The 16,381-nt window shown below is 48.3% G+C and overlaps 1 protein-coding gene across 1 annotated transcript in view; it reads right to left on the bottom strand.

Moving 5' to 3' along the window:
• The window catches only part of tspoap1 (TSPO associated protein 1), a gene marked incomplete at its 5' end in the record, with an annotated part of 56,900 nt that overhangs the window by 7,932 nt on the left and 32,587 nt on the right, over positions 1 to 16,381 (bottom strand). Inside the window, 13 exons of the mRNA XM_076020145.1 lie at positions 185 to 327; positions 1,936 to 2,035; positions 2,966 to 3,757; positions 3,993 to 4,145; positions 4,753 to 5,154; positions 5,823 to 6,320; positions 7,471 to 7,622; positions 9,529 to 10,419; positions 11,226 to 11,335; positions 11,418 to 11,524; positions 12,846 to 13,051; positions 13,549 to 13,638; positions 14,717 to 14,897. Coding sequence (XP_075876260.1) covers positions 185 to 327; positions 1,936 to 2,035; positions 2,966 to 3,757; positions 3,993 to 4,145; positions 4,753 to 5,154; positions 5,823 to 6,320; positions 7,471 to 7,622; positions 9,529 to 10,419; positions 11,226 to 11,335; positions 11,418 to 11,524; positions 12,846 to 13,051; positions 13,549 to 13,638; positions 14,717 to 14,897 — 3,825 coding nt within the window. The remainder of the gene's footprint in view (positions 1 to 184; positions 328 to 1,935; positions 2,036 to 2,965; positions 3,758 to 3,992; positions 4,146 to 4,752; positions 5,155 to 5,822; positions 6,321 to 7,470; positions 7,623 to 9,528; positions 10,420 to 11,225; positions 11,336 to 11,417; positions 11,525 to 12,845; positions 13,052 to 13,548; positions 13,639 to 14,716; positions 14,898 to 16,381) is intronic.

The following is a 16,381-nucleotide window of genomic DNA, read 5'->3' as shown; positions in this document are numbered from 1 at the left end:
ACCTTAATGAAATCTAAGTGAATAGTGTGTGAATAGATGTATACGTGCACATGACTCAAACTAGTATTTATGTACGTGGCTTTTAAAAGGGTTTGAGGGTTCCTCTGTGTGTGTGTGTGTGTGTGTGTGTGTGTGTGTGTGTGTGTGTGTGTGTGTGTGTGTGTGTGAGAGAGAGAGGCTGCACCTTGATGATCTGGCCCTCGGTGAAGGGCAGCTCCTCCTCGGCTGCGTCAGGGTTGGGTGACATGGTGGCCGGGTCGTAGGGGAAGAGGGCCACGAAGATGCGGACGTCGCCGTTGCCTCGGAACTTTGGTGCGTCGGCAGAGCCTGCGCGCGGAAAAACAAGTCCGTTTCAGGGAAAAAACAAAGCCACAAAACCTGCCTGTCGGCCATTCCCACCGAAGTTCAACCTGGTAAACTGTGGCTGTTGCAGTGGCGTGCAAAATGTTGTATAATGTCTCCACATATTAGTCCTCAGTACCTCAGTGAGGCGCAATTGCATGTCAGAGGCAAATATTCAAGATTTATCAAAGAATTCCACATATTTCTCTTTGTGACAACAAAATCAGATGTGATGTGTTTCACCCCGACAATTCTCAAAGAATAGACAGAAGAGACTTCTACTTCTTCTACTGCGTGCAACATTTAATGAAAACGTCCTTGTTGTCAAAATACTGTTTGAGCCTTGACGTTGTTACTGAATTTCTTTCCACACGATGCCTAAAAGTAAGAAGCTGCCTCTCCATACAGGTGCACACTTGTATGGAGAGCAGAGTTGAGTTGTGTGTGTAGCAGATCCTCCACGCAGCAGCTGAACTGGAACGCCAACCTTCACCAGCACCGCTCTGCACAGAGGCCGCGCGTCGCATCGCCTGCAGCGAGTTCTGCAAATAGACCAGCAGCTCGCCCCTCCCCCTCGCCCCTCCCCTTCCCCCCCGACACCGCAGCAACTGAAGCGCTGCTATAAGCGGCGCTGCTCGCTGAGCAGCGGCCCGCATGTCCTTAAAAGAGGTAATCAAGCTAAACCACTGATCCTAAGCTGCGTGAGCCGTTTGACAAGCGTGCATTCGCTGATGATCTGCGGCAACGGAGGAAAAGCGTTTGACCCGACGCTTCCACCTACAGTGACAAGCAAAACGCAACGACGCGTCATCGTGTGCGCGCAGACCACTCGTGCCCTCGGCGGACTGCGGGAGCCGGTTTGCAAGTTCGTCCGGCAGTTTCTCCTCCACTCTGGCAGCGGCCGCGAGGAGCGCCGGCACCCTCCCCTCGCCGGCCGCTCCGGCTGCGGGCGACAAATTTGAAGAGTTGCAGCGAGGCTTTAAGCCTCGGCCGGGAGACGCGGCCTGGATCTCGTTAGCCAGAGTCGGGCCATCTGTGGCGAGAGCGGCGGCCCCGCAACACTTTCACATCCTCACTGATGTTCTCGTCGCCACTTCTCCCGGCCGCCTTCCGCTCTCCGTGCACACGTGTGCAGTGTGTGTGCCGTCGAGCGTGCACGCACGCGTTCAACTGATGTGTGGCAAAGGTCGGGCTCGCCGGCGGTGACTTGTGGAGATGGCAGGAAGGTGCAGAGAGGAGGAGAGGGGCTAATGGGGGTTACTATTTTAATGTCTGTCACTTCCTCCTGTCATGACAAGCCACTTTGGGTTAAGCCGGTTCTCAGCTTAGCGGGCGCTCTCGCTCTCCTTCGCCTCGCAGCCCGCAGCGCCTCCTCCTCCTCCTCCCTTTTCCTACTCAAGGTGCTAATCTGACCACCATCATGTGCGAGAGCGAGCGGCGGGCGGGGGAGGGGGTGAAGAAAGAAAAAAAGAGCAGGTGTGTCGTTGTCGCGTCACCCGAGTGCACACGCTGTGTTTTTTGCTGTTTTTGTTCTTAAAAGAGGAAAGGGCCAGAGCCTTCAGAGGAAACGGGAAGTTAGACCGAGTCTCTGACCTTTCAGCTGCCTGGTTGGTAAGCACGCCGGTTTGGGCACGAGCTCGGCCGGCGCTGCCCACGACGGTCCCGCCTCGGCTGCAGCGATCTGGCTCGGTTCCTGCTCCACATGCAGAGGAGAGAGAAATGAGAAAGGTTAAAAAAACAAAAAAACACGTCTTAATGCAAGAAGCCAAGCGGCAGCGGACAGAAGGGGCAGGAGGAACGGGAAGAACATGCAGCCCTGTCATTATTTTATCTGGGTTAGGTGAATATACACTGTGGGAGTAATAATACAAAATAAGATAAAAAAAAAAAAAGAATAACAAAACCCCTCTTCTGTAGGTTTGGCTCCTTATTTACACTGTGGTGATGCAAACGGGACCGAGCGAAGCACAACCAGCGCTGGCAGAGGCTCTAGTCTGGGTCGAGAGCTGAGGGATGAGCAGCACTCTGGGGTGTTGGAATGTAAGCAGGTGCACAGACGGAGAACAGGTTCAGCCTCACTTGGCCATAGGCAGAGGACAGCCCTCTGGAGTGTGGATCTGCTCTGGGTTTCTTCCCACAGGGGAGTTTTTCCTGGCCACTGTCACACTTTGCTGCTCTGGGGGCCCAGTTGGTTTTTCTCTCATTGTGCAAAACGCTTTGAGACGCCTGTGGATGCGATTTAGTGATGTACAAATAAAAGTTGATTGATTGATTGACTTGGGCTGGCCAGTCTTAAAGGAGGAGGGACCTGTGCAATGTAACCCAGTTACTACTGAACTGTGCATTGTTGTATCTCTATAGAAAAGGTGCAGACAACCGTGCTCCTGCTGCTGCAACAATGACAAGAGGAAAAAAATGCAGGAAGGCGGTTGAGGAGGCAGGGGCTCCTCCAGGGGGCAGGGGCTCCTCTAGGGGGGTTCAGAGGGTCCACGAGGCTTACAGGGCACTTGGGGAGGTGGGTGGGGGTGTGGGGGGGTCTTTGGGAGGAGGGCAGGTGGGGTGGGGTCTTTGGGGGTCTGCTGAGACACAGGTGGACTCGCCCGCCCGCAAGGTCCGTATTTACCAGCTGCTCGGCCCTCTGCACTCGGCGGTGAGGCCGGTGGTGGTCCGCCTGCGCCCCCTCCGCCCACCACTCGGCGCCGGGCTGCTCGGGGCCGCCCCCCTCCCCGGGGCCATACTCCGAGGGCACCTCGCCGCAATCGTCCTCGGCGCCGTACTCCACGTCGATCTCCCCCCCACACGCGGTGGGCGTCCTCGGCGTGCGCGCTGCTCTGGCCAGCGGACGGGGTCTTGGCGGTGGGGGGCCGTAGCCGGGGTGGGTCGCCGTGGCGGCGGCCTTCTGACTCCGGAGCATGGCCTCCCTCCTAAGGCGGTCCCCGAGCCCTCGGAGCAGGACTCTCTCCTTGCTGTTGTGGGGGGTGCAGCGGGCGGGGGGCATCCGATGGCTGGCGGGACCCTCGTAAAGGCCGCCCTCCTCCTCGGGGTAGCTGATGGTGTCCACCGTGTCTGCGTAGCGGACCCTGTGCTGGGTGCGGGGTCGCAGCGCCGCCCCGCCGTGCCTCAGCAGAGGCTCTTTGGTCAGGGACCTGGGGTCCCGGTTGTAGTGGTGGTGGTAGGGCTGGGCGTGCGGGTTCGGGGGGTGCTGCTGGTACTGGGGGGGCTCTGCGGGGTGGGCGTGGCCCGGTCTGGGTCGGGGCCGACCGCGGGCGCTCAGACGGTCCTCCTGGCTGCTGTCTTCCTCCTCTCTCACCTCGGGGATGCTGAACAGCTGCTTGCTGAGGCAGACCTGAGGGGGCAGCTTGAGGATCCTCTCTAGGACCTCCTCGTCGCTGTCGGGGGGCTCCACCTTGCACAACTGCAGGGGGCGCCGCGCGGGAACAGAAAAGCCGACGGTGACGTTGTTTATTGAAATACAAAGGGTGAAGACGAACCATAAGGAGAGCCAGTGATGTGGAAAAGAAGGAAGAAGAATGAAAAGAATCTCAGTCACAAATGGACAAAAACACACTTGGACAAAAAAAATGGCCATTTAAACTAAAAGCAAAGATAGAAAATAAAGGTCTAAGTACATATGGCCAACATTCTTTTACCCTGTTGACTCCAATTGCGTAGCCTCTGGCCTGTGCCATGCAGTGTTCAGAGTAAAGGTCCTCCTCTTCCTCCTCCAGGATGTCGGACAGATCTGATCGGCTGTTGTCTGCATGGTAATCAGTGGACGAGTCCACCAGCGCTCTGCCGTGCGTCTGCCAAAATCAATCCAAACCAACAAACTGAAGGTCATCGAAGAAAATTTCCGGATTGAACTTTCGCCATCACTTTGCTTCAAATACAAAATGTTCAGATGCAAAAACAACAAGACGTTTGTGACCTCGTGGCATCACAAACAACTATGCTTTCAATCAAGACTTTGTTGTTGATGTTAAGAAATATTTGGGGACTGCCCAAACTGAAAGCGTTCTGGAGGTGTATTCAGTCTTCAATAAGCTCAGTTTTTAACACCCATTTTGAGGCCTTGTATTGAGGTCACATTACTTTTTTTTTTTTTTTTTTTTAAATCTAGGCGAGAGATAAAGTTAATGCAATTGCTTCTGGTGGCAAGTAAAAAGACCATCACCAGGAGATGGCTCGCTCAGACCCCACCTACTCTAGATAGGATTTAGGATGGAAAAATTGACCTTCCAGCTAAAAACCCAACAAGACAAATTTCTACCAAAGCTGAAACAAATGGATTTTATTTATAACAATAACAATGAGCTCAGCATAAGTGAACTGACAGCGCTATGACTCCCATTGAGGACTTTCCTGGTAAAATAAAGGTTGAATAAAAAGAAAAGAAAAAATAGGGCTGACCTGCTTTGTCTTGGAGCGTGTGGGCTCCTGCCTCAAGAACTCCTCGATGGACACCAAGCGGGTGTTCTCTTGCTCCTCGTCCACCTCGGAGTCGAGCGGTGAGGTGGAAGGAGGTCGCAGGAGGTTGGTGTCCTGAGGGTTGAGCAGGTCCGTGATGGGAGCTATGGGCGGGCTGGGGATTCGCTCAGGTGTCCCGAGTTTGGCACAGGGGTCCTCAATGAACTCTGTGATGGATGGGAAGGGTCGGATCATGCCGGGGCTGTCTGTGTCTCTCCGTGGCTCCAACACTGCTGCTGCTGCTGCTGCTGCTGCTGCTGGTGCTGGTGATGGTAACTGCACAGGCGCTGGTGCTGGTAATGCTGATGGTTGAGGTGCTGATGTGGAAGGCGATGTCACAAGGACCTGTTGTGGAAGACAATGGATACAAAACTTATGAAAAAAATTCACCTCTAATTTTGTCACAAGGGAATGTTTGAAACTAATCATGTGCCTCACTCGACCAATCACATGTAAGTTCCTGCACATGAATGACATGGTATACCATTTTCTTTCAGGCCATGCTCTGATGAAGACCATCAGGCCAAAACATTAGCATGTGGTTTGACATGGCCAAATAAACTGGTGCAATAGCAGACCCGTCCTCAAGATTTGCGTGTGCTACCTCCTTACTTATGGACATTGAAGTGGATTTTGGTTTAACACCCCAGCACAAAGTAGAGGGAAGACGCAAGGTCAAGTTTGTGCAACTGGACGTGAAGATGTTTTGCCTCTCTCATCCAAAAGGCTTCATCAGTTCTGAACTGAAGAAGCCAGAACTGAGGAAGCCTTTTGGTTGAGGGGTTAAATGTCTTCAAGATCGCAAGAACAATTCCAGTTCCCAACTTGACCCTTCGACTTTAAAATGACCTGGATGACTGACAACCTTCACAGATGAGTGAGACTGGGCTACATACACGCACCATGTCCGTAAAATTGCTAAACACGCTTTACCGACCAAGAAATTGGTGCACAACAAAGCCAACCGAGTCATAACCTCATGTGTCTATAAGGAAAAGGAAGTGGACAGTTACCGCTGGAGGTACGGCGGAGACGACTGGCAGAGTGGCCTCGCACGCCAAGGCAGCTTCGGAGGAGGGGTTGGCCCAGGCGTTCACGTACGAGACAGAAGAGAGACGGTCCTCCGAGAGAAGAGCACGAGCAGGCTTGGCAGCAGCCTCGGCGGCGAGGCCAGTGTTGTGAGAGTCTGATGGCAAAGAGTTGGGCAGCGTGGAGACTTTGGCAGCGCAGTTCCCATAGGACGGTGATAGCGGCGACGGTGGCGGCGACGGCGACGGCAGCAGGTTAGTGGGGGTGGGGCAGGGCAGGGGCGCTGCCACGGCTGGGGTGGGCGTGGCCGGACCCGCCATGATGGTGGACAGCTTGGAGGGCACGTGGACGGGGAAGGAGTCGCAGGACTCGCCGTGGGCGGAGGTGGTGCGGACGGTGAGCTCCTGAGCAGACTGCAGGGACTGGATCTGGGAGGGGCCCAGCAGGGCGCTGCCGGCTGTAGGGGACGAGACCTCCAGCACCTGGATAGATAGATGGATAGATAGATAGATTAGCAGGTAGATAGGTAGATAGAGAGGTAGATAGGTAGATAGGTAGATATGTAGGTAGATTGAGAGATAGATAGATAGATAGATAGATACATAGATGATAGATAGATAGATAGGTAGATATGTAGGTAGATTGAGAGATAGATAGGTAGATATGTAGGTAGATTGAGAGATAGATAGATAGATAGATAGATAGATAGATAGATAGATACATAGATGATAGATAGATAGATAGATAGATAGATAGATAGATAGATAGGTAGATAGGTAGGTAGATTGAGAGATAGATAGATAGATAGATAGATAGATAGATAGATAGATAGATAGATAGGTAGATAGGTAGATATGTAGGTAGATTGAGAGATAGATAGATAGATAGATAGATAGATACATAGATGATAGATAGATAGATAGGTAGATATGTAGGTAGATTGAGAGATAGATAGATAGATAGATAGATAGATGATAGATAGATAGATAGATAGATAGGTAGATAGGTAGATATGTAGGTAGATTGAGAGATAGATAGATAGATAGATAGATACATAGATGATAGATAGATAGATAGATAGATAGATAGATAGATAGATAGATAGATGGATAGATAGATATGTAGGTAGATAGATAGATAGATAGGTAGATAGGTAGATATGTAGGTAGATTGAGAGATAGATAGATAGATAGATAGATAGATAGATAGATAGATAGATAGATAGATAGATGATAGATAGATAGATAGATAGATAGATAGATAGATAGATAGATAGATATGTAGGTAGATAGATGAGACAGACAGACAGACAGACAGATAGATAGACAGACAGACAGACAGGTAGACAGACAGATAGACAGACAGACAGGTAGATAGACGGACAGATAGACAGACAGACAGGTAGATAGATCGAGACAGACAGACAGACAGACAGACAGACAGACAGACAGAATGAAATTCAGTTTCTCAGCTGCACAAAACAGTCATCAGCAATGAAACGTGCATTGAGAGTAAAATAATAATTAAGTTAAATACACGCAAAATAAATCAGTAGACACACTGAGCCTCATCAAGACTCGGTAATGTGTGACCATACGAGCTTCAACCAGGGAAACAGTGCCGAGTTCTTGCCTTTTTCTTGTCAGCGTAGATGGTGTAGCCAGTGACGCGGACGCCGTTGGAGGTCCCGGCGGCATCGATGGTGACCGGCAACCAGCTGATAAGGGCGATTCCTGGGGACGGACCGTGCTCCAGCTGGACGTCCAAGGGAGGATCAGGAGGACCTGCAGACCATCAGAGAGTCAAACTCGAGACGGTGACGATTGTAAAACACTCAGCCGCAGGAAACATAAAGGGGTTCTAACGTTGCAGAAGACATGGGCTCTTATTTCTATCACAGAAGAAATGCTGTCTATAATAACTACTGCTAAAGGAAAAAACAAAATTAGAAGCCATATACCTGCAGTCCCGGACTGTTGGCATGAAACTTAAGCAAATTTGATCGATCATTTTGAGAAATGTCACAATAAAGCATCTCTTTAAAAACTATGCATGCAAGAAACAATGTTTGAAGCTGCACAACAACTCATATGATGCAAAAAAAAACAACCATAAGTCTCTGGAGCTCTGGAGTTCAATATAAATCATTTTAAAAACACCACGTCACCTCTGACCTTGTTCTTTCAACTCAACATTTCTGCTTTTTAAAACCTATTTCCCATCAACTGAAAAGTGAATCAGTCTGATAATGGCACTATAAGATGAGGAAATTGTAACAAAAGCTTCCTTTTCTCAGAAATCATCTGATCAGAAGCTGTGGTGAGAGACTGAGGTCCTATCCTCTTTGAGGCATGAGTGTTGGAGAATGTATGAGCTACTCAGAAGGATGCTTTCATGGTTGTCTTGTATTGCAGAGTCACTGCTCAGTAGTACAAGAGCATTCAGCATTAACTACCACAGTAGTGCTGTTCTGATCAGCAATTTAATTTTGTATATATAATGGATGAGATTAAAAATAAAACTGAAGGCAGTTACGCAAACATCTTCTCACATTCAGTTTCACCTCATTTATGGCCTTTCATGTGCATTTATTCTTTGTTGAAATATACATCTGTGCAGTTTAAACGTTGCCCTGTACTGTAAAGGATCAAAATCACCTTCTGAAGGCAGAAGAAGAAAACTTTGTGACAAGAATAATGTATCAGTAATCTGGCCCGGCTTTTAAAAAGCTGCTTCGCTCGACTTTGCCCTCACAACTTGCTGTAATATTGCCTCGGTGGCCACACTCTCCCAGGAGCTGGATAGAAACCAAGATGAATTTCACAAATAACAAATGTGGATGAATCCCTCCTGATCACAATCTAACGGAGGCCCAAGTCTGTCATATTCCCAGAGGACCAATCACAGTTATTTATGGCCGGTTGAGCAAGATGGTGAAAACAAGGGAGTTGTTGCTGGCAGTGCAATGGAGCGCTACAAAAACACTACTGTTGGACACATACAAGCTCAAAACGGCTTCCTGTTTCTGTTGCATCTGACAATTTACTGTGTGAACGTTGTCAGGTCAAATTGGGTGGAAACCAAGGCAGAGGCCAGGGTTTAAATAAAGTATTAATGCTATGCTGACTGGCTACATACACGTCACCTTTTCAGTGGATAAACTCTAAAGCAGGCATGGGAAAACTACGGCCGGGGGGCCACATGTGGCCCGTTCAGCGTTTCAATCCGGCCCACTGATACTTTAAGAAACTATATGAACAGTCAGTAAGTCATAAAATAGCTGTAATTCATCCATTTTTCAGTGTTTTCAGAGTCATTTCAATTAAGAGCTAAATACTGCGAGGCTTCAAAGACACATTTTGTTGTAACTTTGCTTTGGTTGATTTTCAATTGACATTAAAGCACATGGTTTCTACCTCTCCCATGATATATTTTTTCCTCCTATGAGGTGGGTCACCAAACCACTCCATCCATCTGCTGCTGCTCCGGCCCCTCTGTCACATTTTACAACCCACTGTGTGGCCCACCAGTCAAAAAGTTTGCCCACCCCTGGTCTAAAGTCTGATTTTACTTTATTGTCCATGTGCTATATCCAACAGAATTAGAAGAAGAGCCTGGATGGATCTGTAGACGAGGTCAACACAACAAAAACAATTGAAGGGAGGCAAAATAACACCCCTGGATGCTGACCTGCTGTCAGGGTGGTGAAGGTGATGGTGGCGCTCCGGTGCTCCCGGCGCTCGGCCGGCAGCTCCCAGGGCGTGCGGTGCGGCCGCGCCTCCACCTTGACCGTGTACTGCAGGCTGGGCGAGAGGTCGTTGAGGCACAGCGAGTAGCAACCCGCCTTCACCAGCTCGCACTCCTCCTCGTTCAAGGACACGATGTGCACGTAGTTGCTGTTGCTGGGCAGCCAGGTCAGGTTGGCGGAGGTGGCGGTGATGCGTTCGGCGCGCAGCTGTGTGGGCGCCACGCTGACGTCGCGGCCCACCAGCAGGCTGCAGCGCAGCTGCTCCGACAGGCCCCGCTCCGTCAGGCTCTGCACGGACACGCGGTAGGCCTTGAGGTGCACGTCCAGCCGCTCCAGCACGGCTTTGGTCTGCGAGCCGAAGGGCACGTTGAGCCGCAGCTCCTGGTCCACGTACACGTTGTAGCTCCACACGTTGCCCCAGCCGGCCGGCACCAGCGGCGGGTCCCAGCCGATGATGATGCTCTTGGCCAGCTGCTTGATGAGGGTGAGCTTCCGCGGGTAAGGCACGATGTCCACTCCCACCTCCTCCAGGTCCAGGTCCAGGCCGTTGGTGAGGGGGGCCGGGACGGCCAAGGCCGATGCTGGGGCGGCGGAGGCGGGGCCAGGGGTGTGGCCAGGGGCGGGGCCACAGGCCTCCGGCCGCTCGGAGGCGCCGCCGACGCCGCCCGTGTGGAGGTGATGCTGGTGGCTGGCACTGTGCAGGCTGCTGTCTAGCAGGGAGTTGTGGGACACGTCCCCGCCTCCCGGGTGGTGAGCGCCCATGACGTCGTCGTCCGACACCCGTTCCACGAAGTTAGAGGGGACCAGCCCTCTCCGTCCGTCCATCAGTTCACCTGCGTGGAGCAGAGGAGGCTCGAGCATTCACATTCTGGACCCAACGTAAAGTACCGATACTTATATAAGTAAAATAACTCTTTTATTCAAGTAGAAGTAAGAATGTCAAGGTTCTGAAATGCATCGTAAAAAGTTAAAATATATATATATATTTTTTGTTAACATTATTGAAACAAGACATTAGTTGATAGTTTTGCAAAAATGAAAAAGATGTGACCGAACGATCTGGACTGAACTGACCTAAAATCTTGCATTTGCATCTGGATCATTTTAACCGCTTTGCTATTCTAAATACCATAGTATTTTCTTCCTTTTTCAACTGCAGCACAATCAAACTGCAATCTGTCATAGTTATGACCAGTGAGCTGGATGTTTACACTTTTAATAACAATAACCAATGTTATTTTCAACATTTTTATTTTCTCTGTACTGAAAACGTATATTGAACAGTGACTCTAAAAGTACTCTTTTACTCAGTACTCTAAAATAACATTTCTCTAAAATATGGTACACTTTTATATTGAACTACACAACCACATAGTTCACACAGCTCCGCTTCAAGCAACAAATTGAATAAAAAAAATAAAAAAAATACTTTGAACAGAATCTTTAGAAAAGTAACAAACACGTTTTTCCAATGTAAGGACTAGAAAGTACGGCGCGTACAAAGCAGGGCGTGGAAGTGAAAAGTTGTGAGAAAAGGAAATACTCAAGTTGTTTGTTGTTACTTCCCACCTCTGGTGGTAAAACCAAAAAAACAGGAAGTGGAGTCTGTAGAAGGAAACATAATCTACTCCAGGTTCACCTTCAAAGAAGCCGTCGTCGTCCATGTCTCCGTACACGTAGATGTATTCTCCAGCGGTCAGGGGCAGTTCCACCTCGGGGTTGTCGTTCGGGCCGTCATAGGGATTGTAGCTGGTGACAATTGAGACGCTGTGTCATATTTGAGAAATTCTGACCACAGAGCGAGTGTCTTTTGCCGAAATTGACAGCTCACCTGTATCTTGCGATGAAAACCTGAAGCTTTGCTGCGCCCCGGCTGGCGGTGTAAGGGGCGGGGGCGATGTCGATGTCCAGCTCCTCCACTTCGCTGGCCGTGTCCACCTGAGGACATCACCCAGGCCACAGGATAAACACAACATTTTCATCCCCAAAACTATCCATGTTTCACTGTAAGCATTACCTCGCTTGACATTGACATCCAGTGCACTCCAACTGCAAATCCTGAACTATAATTCAGAGAATCGTGCAAACAAATGAGCCCCTCTTCAGAGTTTGATTTCTGTTTGCTAGGTAGACCCAATAAAACACAAGAGTTGGTGTATTTATAGCTCCCTGAGAAGACCTTTTTAAGGATAATCACTTACAACCACTACCATATAACCTTTATAATCCACTGTGAAGGATTATCTCACTAAATATGAGCTTTATTGAGCTGTGCGCAGACGAGTGACGAGATCAAAAGACCACCAGCAGCACGTCTGCCCGGTGAGGGACTTGCTGCCTCGCAGCGCAACAAAAACCCTCATTCATAGAGTCTGCGGTTAGCAGAGGGAGCTTTGGCATATTCAGCTACCATTTGTACTCGTGTGAGATGACAGGAGTCGGGGGAGGAGGGGTTAAGGAGGGCTTTTTAATCCATCAAATCCACAACAATCAATGTGACCGTGCATTGCTGACTTAGTAATCTTGATGAGCGCGGTCTTCCTGTGGGACAAAGAAGGCAGGGGAGCCGCCGGCGATGGAGCCCTGCTTTTTCAACCCTCCTCCCAAAAACACAGCAACCACATGCTACAAGCTAGCATTGGCGATAAATATTCATTGTAACTGGCAGTGTGTGAAATCTTTAAAGAAGGCCAGGATTTAAGGTGGTTCGCCTGACAGCGTGTTTCCTCTTAAGGGCAGTGTCGAGCACTGGGCTTCCTTAAAAAATGGTGCCGCAAGATGGCAGCTAACTAGTATATAGCTAACTATGTATTTATAGGGGAGGACACAGTTATTAATGTATTTATGGGGAGTGTGTTAAGCTTTGACCAATGTAACCATCATAAATCAAGCTAAATTTTACAAACTGGAGATTTAAAACTCTTCTAAAATACAGATATAAGAGATCAAAACTATCACAAGATCTGAAAAGTTAACAAAAGACGTTTGTTTTTTTAATCATCTGTTCTGCTTCTATGAACCTGATTATACTACAGGTTTGCAAAACATACAAATGGAATTTAGACTTGGGACTTTTATAATTCTCACAAGCCAAACAACTATAATAAGATAGTAAATAAAAATGGTTCCACGACTTCAACTGAGCAGCTCATCATTACCGCCGTATTAACCTTGTTGGTGGCCATTGACCATTTCAGCTCAGTAAAGAGCAACAGTGTCACGGTGCTAACAGCACGTCATTGACGGTTGAGTCGTTCACCTCGTGCGTGGGGCTGGACTTGTGCGGACTGAGGTGGGTGTCGGACTTGGGGGTGAGGTGCGCCGTCTCCGACTTGCTGGAGGTGGAGCCTGACTTGCTGACGCTGATGGTGGGCAGCTCCCTGTGCTTGGTGACGGGCGAGCGCTCCACCCTGGACAGCCCCGCCGCGTGAGGGGTGGCGCCCATCCGCAGCGCGGCGGCCACATCTGACGGGAGAGGATAATAAATAATCCAGGACTTTTCAAACGGAGAGGCGGAGCCCCCCCCTCCCCCCCACACACACACACAGTCGCCGGTTAACCTGGTGGAATCCACCAGTGGGAAGGTGGGCGAGGTCACTGGTTGACATGCAGGAGGCTCAAGGTCGAACCAGGCTGATTAAACAGAGGTGGGAGGTGGAGTGGGTGGGGGAGAGGGAGGCGGAGGGGGAAAAAAATCCTTCCTCCATCTGTCTGAGGTTAGAGGTCACACTACCTTTTGGCAACGTGTCACACGAGCCGTGGCTAAGGTGCTTAACTGGGTGGTTTCACACTCGGGAGCCCGTGAGCTCGGGACCCTGTGGGCGTTTGACGGGCGAGTGGCGCACGCAGCGGTGGAGACCGTGCAGTGGGATGAGGGGGTTGACACATGCCATGCTTTTATGACGGTGCCCAACACACACAGCATGAGTGACGGCGGGCGGGGGACGGGGGGGGGTCGTTACCCTCGGGGCAGGAGAAAGTGTCTCCTCCCTCGAGACTCCAGAAGGCTATTTCACCCAGGGACACCATGTCCAGGGAGCCCCCAGCGCAGTCTAGAAACAGCGCACAAGACAGAGCTTCAAGACGGCGGCGCGGGCGCAGAGGTCGCTTTGCTCCGATGTCAAGAAAACACATTCACGTGTCAGGTTTCAATAATGATGCCGGCCTAATCACTGAATGAATGTTCTGCAGAGGTTTTCTTTTTAAATGAGGTTCAGTTCCACTTGGTACAGCATGACATCCATAAAATTCATAAAAGTTCAAGAATACTTACAAGGCTCATATTTTTCAGTTGCTAATTTTACAGTAAGGTCTCATAATATATATATTTATATATATATATATATATATATATATATATATATATATATATATATATATATATATATATATATATATATATATATATATATATATATATATATATATATATATATACATATTATATATATATTAACAATATATATATAAAACAAATGCATCAAAAATTCAAGTCAAAGCCAAGTTCCCCTTCACCAGTGTTTTCTAACAATAATTAACTAAATAACTCTAGTGTGTCAGTGACCATCCCAGGAGTGAGAAAAGTCCATTCTTTATTTCTACTGCATGCTCAGCTTTTTAGTGTCGCAGCAGCTCTGGAAGTTCTCATTCCAAAAAGGTAAGCAGATTACTGATAGTTCTTCCAGTGTACTGACAACGTCGCACCGTTCGCTCTTCTTTCTGAGACCATGAGGATACTTTGTTTTTGGACCCTTCCAAATGTGTGGAAGATTCAACAAAGCTTTAACAGGTAGCTGAAATGATGGTTTTATTTGCAGGAACAGAAGGACAAGTTTTGCTTTTCATCTGGTAAAAAGAGTAGTTTGGCTAATTGTGCGGGGCTGCTCTATGCAGATTCGAAAAATATTTTTATTAATTCTTGATTCATGTTTGGTTTTCCACGAAACAGTTGACAACAGTTGACACTATATTTCTTACATTAATCAAACCTCTTCACGTTCTTTAGTGTTTACCTTAAATTAGCTAATACACACATTTCAGGGCGAGTAAAGTCAAGAAATCCAGTATCTTTGACAGGCAGTAAGACAACATATTGCTAGCTCTTCAGAAGCTGCTAACTATGCTCCTCACCTCGCTCGGTGGTCAGGCCCACACCGTTGGTCAGAACAGAGAGAGCGGGGTTGTTGAGGAGGTTGGAGCCAGCCAGGTCCACCTTTGACGCCTGCAGTCGGAACTTCTCCAACTCCTGGGACAGTAGGCCAAACTGTTCGCTCTGGCTGCGACATTTCTCTTCCAGATCTCGTACCTTTGACTGCACACGCACAGGGAGAATGTGGATAAAGCGATATCAGAAATAGACTTTCTTCTTCTTCTTTTTTTTTTTTTTAACTTCAAATACGATTGTATGTTGGTGCATTATGATGAATTGAAATGAATTTGAGAATATTTACATCTGTCCTGTGTCATTGGCCATTGTATTGACCAACACAGGAAACACTCAGCAGTGCTTTCCTGATGCTTCTTTCTGCATTTTTTGATCAATGCCTGTAGCAGAATTGAACAGCATTCTTCTGATGAAGATTAAAAGCTGGTCCGTCATTTGCTGAGGTGTAAATGTAGCTAAGCAAACTCCCTAAGCTGAACTGAACAGATGTTTCAGCACCTGGTCAATAGCTTATGACGCAGTCCTGACACCTTTTCATAAACATGAACCAATGATGATTGAGTTACGCTCAGTGACTTCCATATAGCTCATGGCTGTGTTGTACATGTACTGTGCGATTCAACAGAAAAGGACACAGCCTGACAGCTATGCCTATATATGCCTACATACTCAGGAAGTCATCTCACAAATACAAATTCAAATTGAATCTAACTGCCAAAGAAATCATGACACAAAAAAAGGGGAAAGATTTTGCACCGCAAACAAACACTCAAAGACTGAAGAAGGAAGGGAGTACAGGCAGATTATTCTTGGTAGCACTGGGTAGCAAGAGATGAAGCATGAGCTGGACAGTTAGCAAGGGTTTCAAAAAGCCACGCATTTTGCGTTACATTTTCTAAACGGGTGCGGCACGGTTGGGTTATTTGTGAGAACACGACAAAGCTTTGTCTCAGCCTCAATGAGTTTCTATATGAGGCCGATTTCACTTCAGGTTGCGGTCGGCGTTTCCTGGCAGGCAGGTTTTGACAAAAGTCCTCCACTCAAGGCTGTCGCTACGTTTCCTGTCTCAACTGAGCTTTAGAAATCAATCTTATCAAGTTACAATGAGTGGAGATCAGCAGCCTTCGCCAGAGGTCTAATTCTTGTGTGTTAACCAGACACTTAAGACCACGGAAGACACACAAACTGTTATTTGTCCTTGTCTGATTAATGTTAGCACAATCCTGAAGTAGCCAAAAGGTGAGTTAGCAGGAAATAAACCTCAGCCGCTAACAAAACATTTATTAAATCAACTGCAAAACTGGGGGGGGTTACAATAACAGGGGTCTAGGAAGCGAGGGTACAAGGGAAAAAGAAAGAGGTTTTTTTTTTTTGGTCCAGGAAGTCGGCCAATACCTGCATGCAGTCCAGTGTACTCTGGTTAGCACAACGGTACACAAAGGAAACACAGAGGTCAACATGCTTAAGAAACCATTATTATGGCAAAGACAAAACTTTTCATAAAGAGAAAGACAGCACTCTGAAAACAGGCTGGCAGGGAAAATTCTAAAAAGGAGCCGCTGGAATCGCCGGCGTCCACATGTTTTTGAACCTCAACCTTGGAATAATTACTCTTGGGAAATGTTGTGAAC

This window comes from Nelusetta ayraudi, unplaced genomic scaffold, assembly GCF_046127955.1.
Source record: "Nelusetta ayraudi isolate G7.1 ecotype Tasmania unplaced genomic scaffold, CSIRO-AGI_Nayr_v1 ptg000011l, whole genome shotgun sequence".
Taxonomy (NCBI): Eukaryota; Metazoa; Chordata; class Actinopteri; order Tetraodontiformes; family Monacanthidae; genus Nelusetta; species Nelusetta ayraudi.
This window is presented reverse-complemented; position numbering and strand designations above follow the sequence as displayed.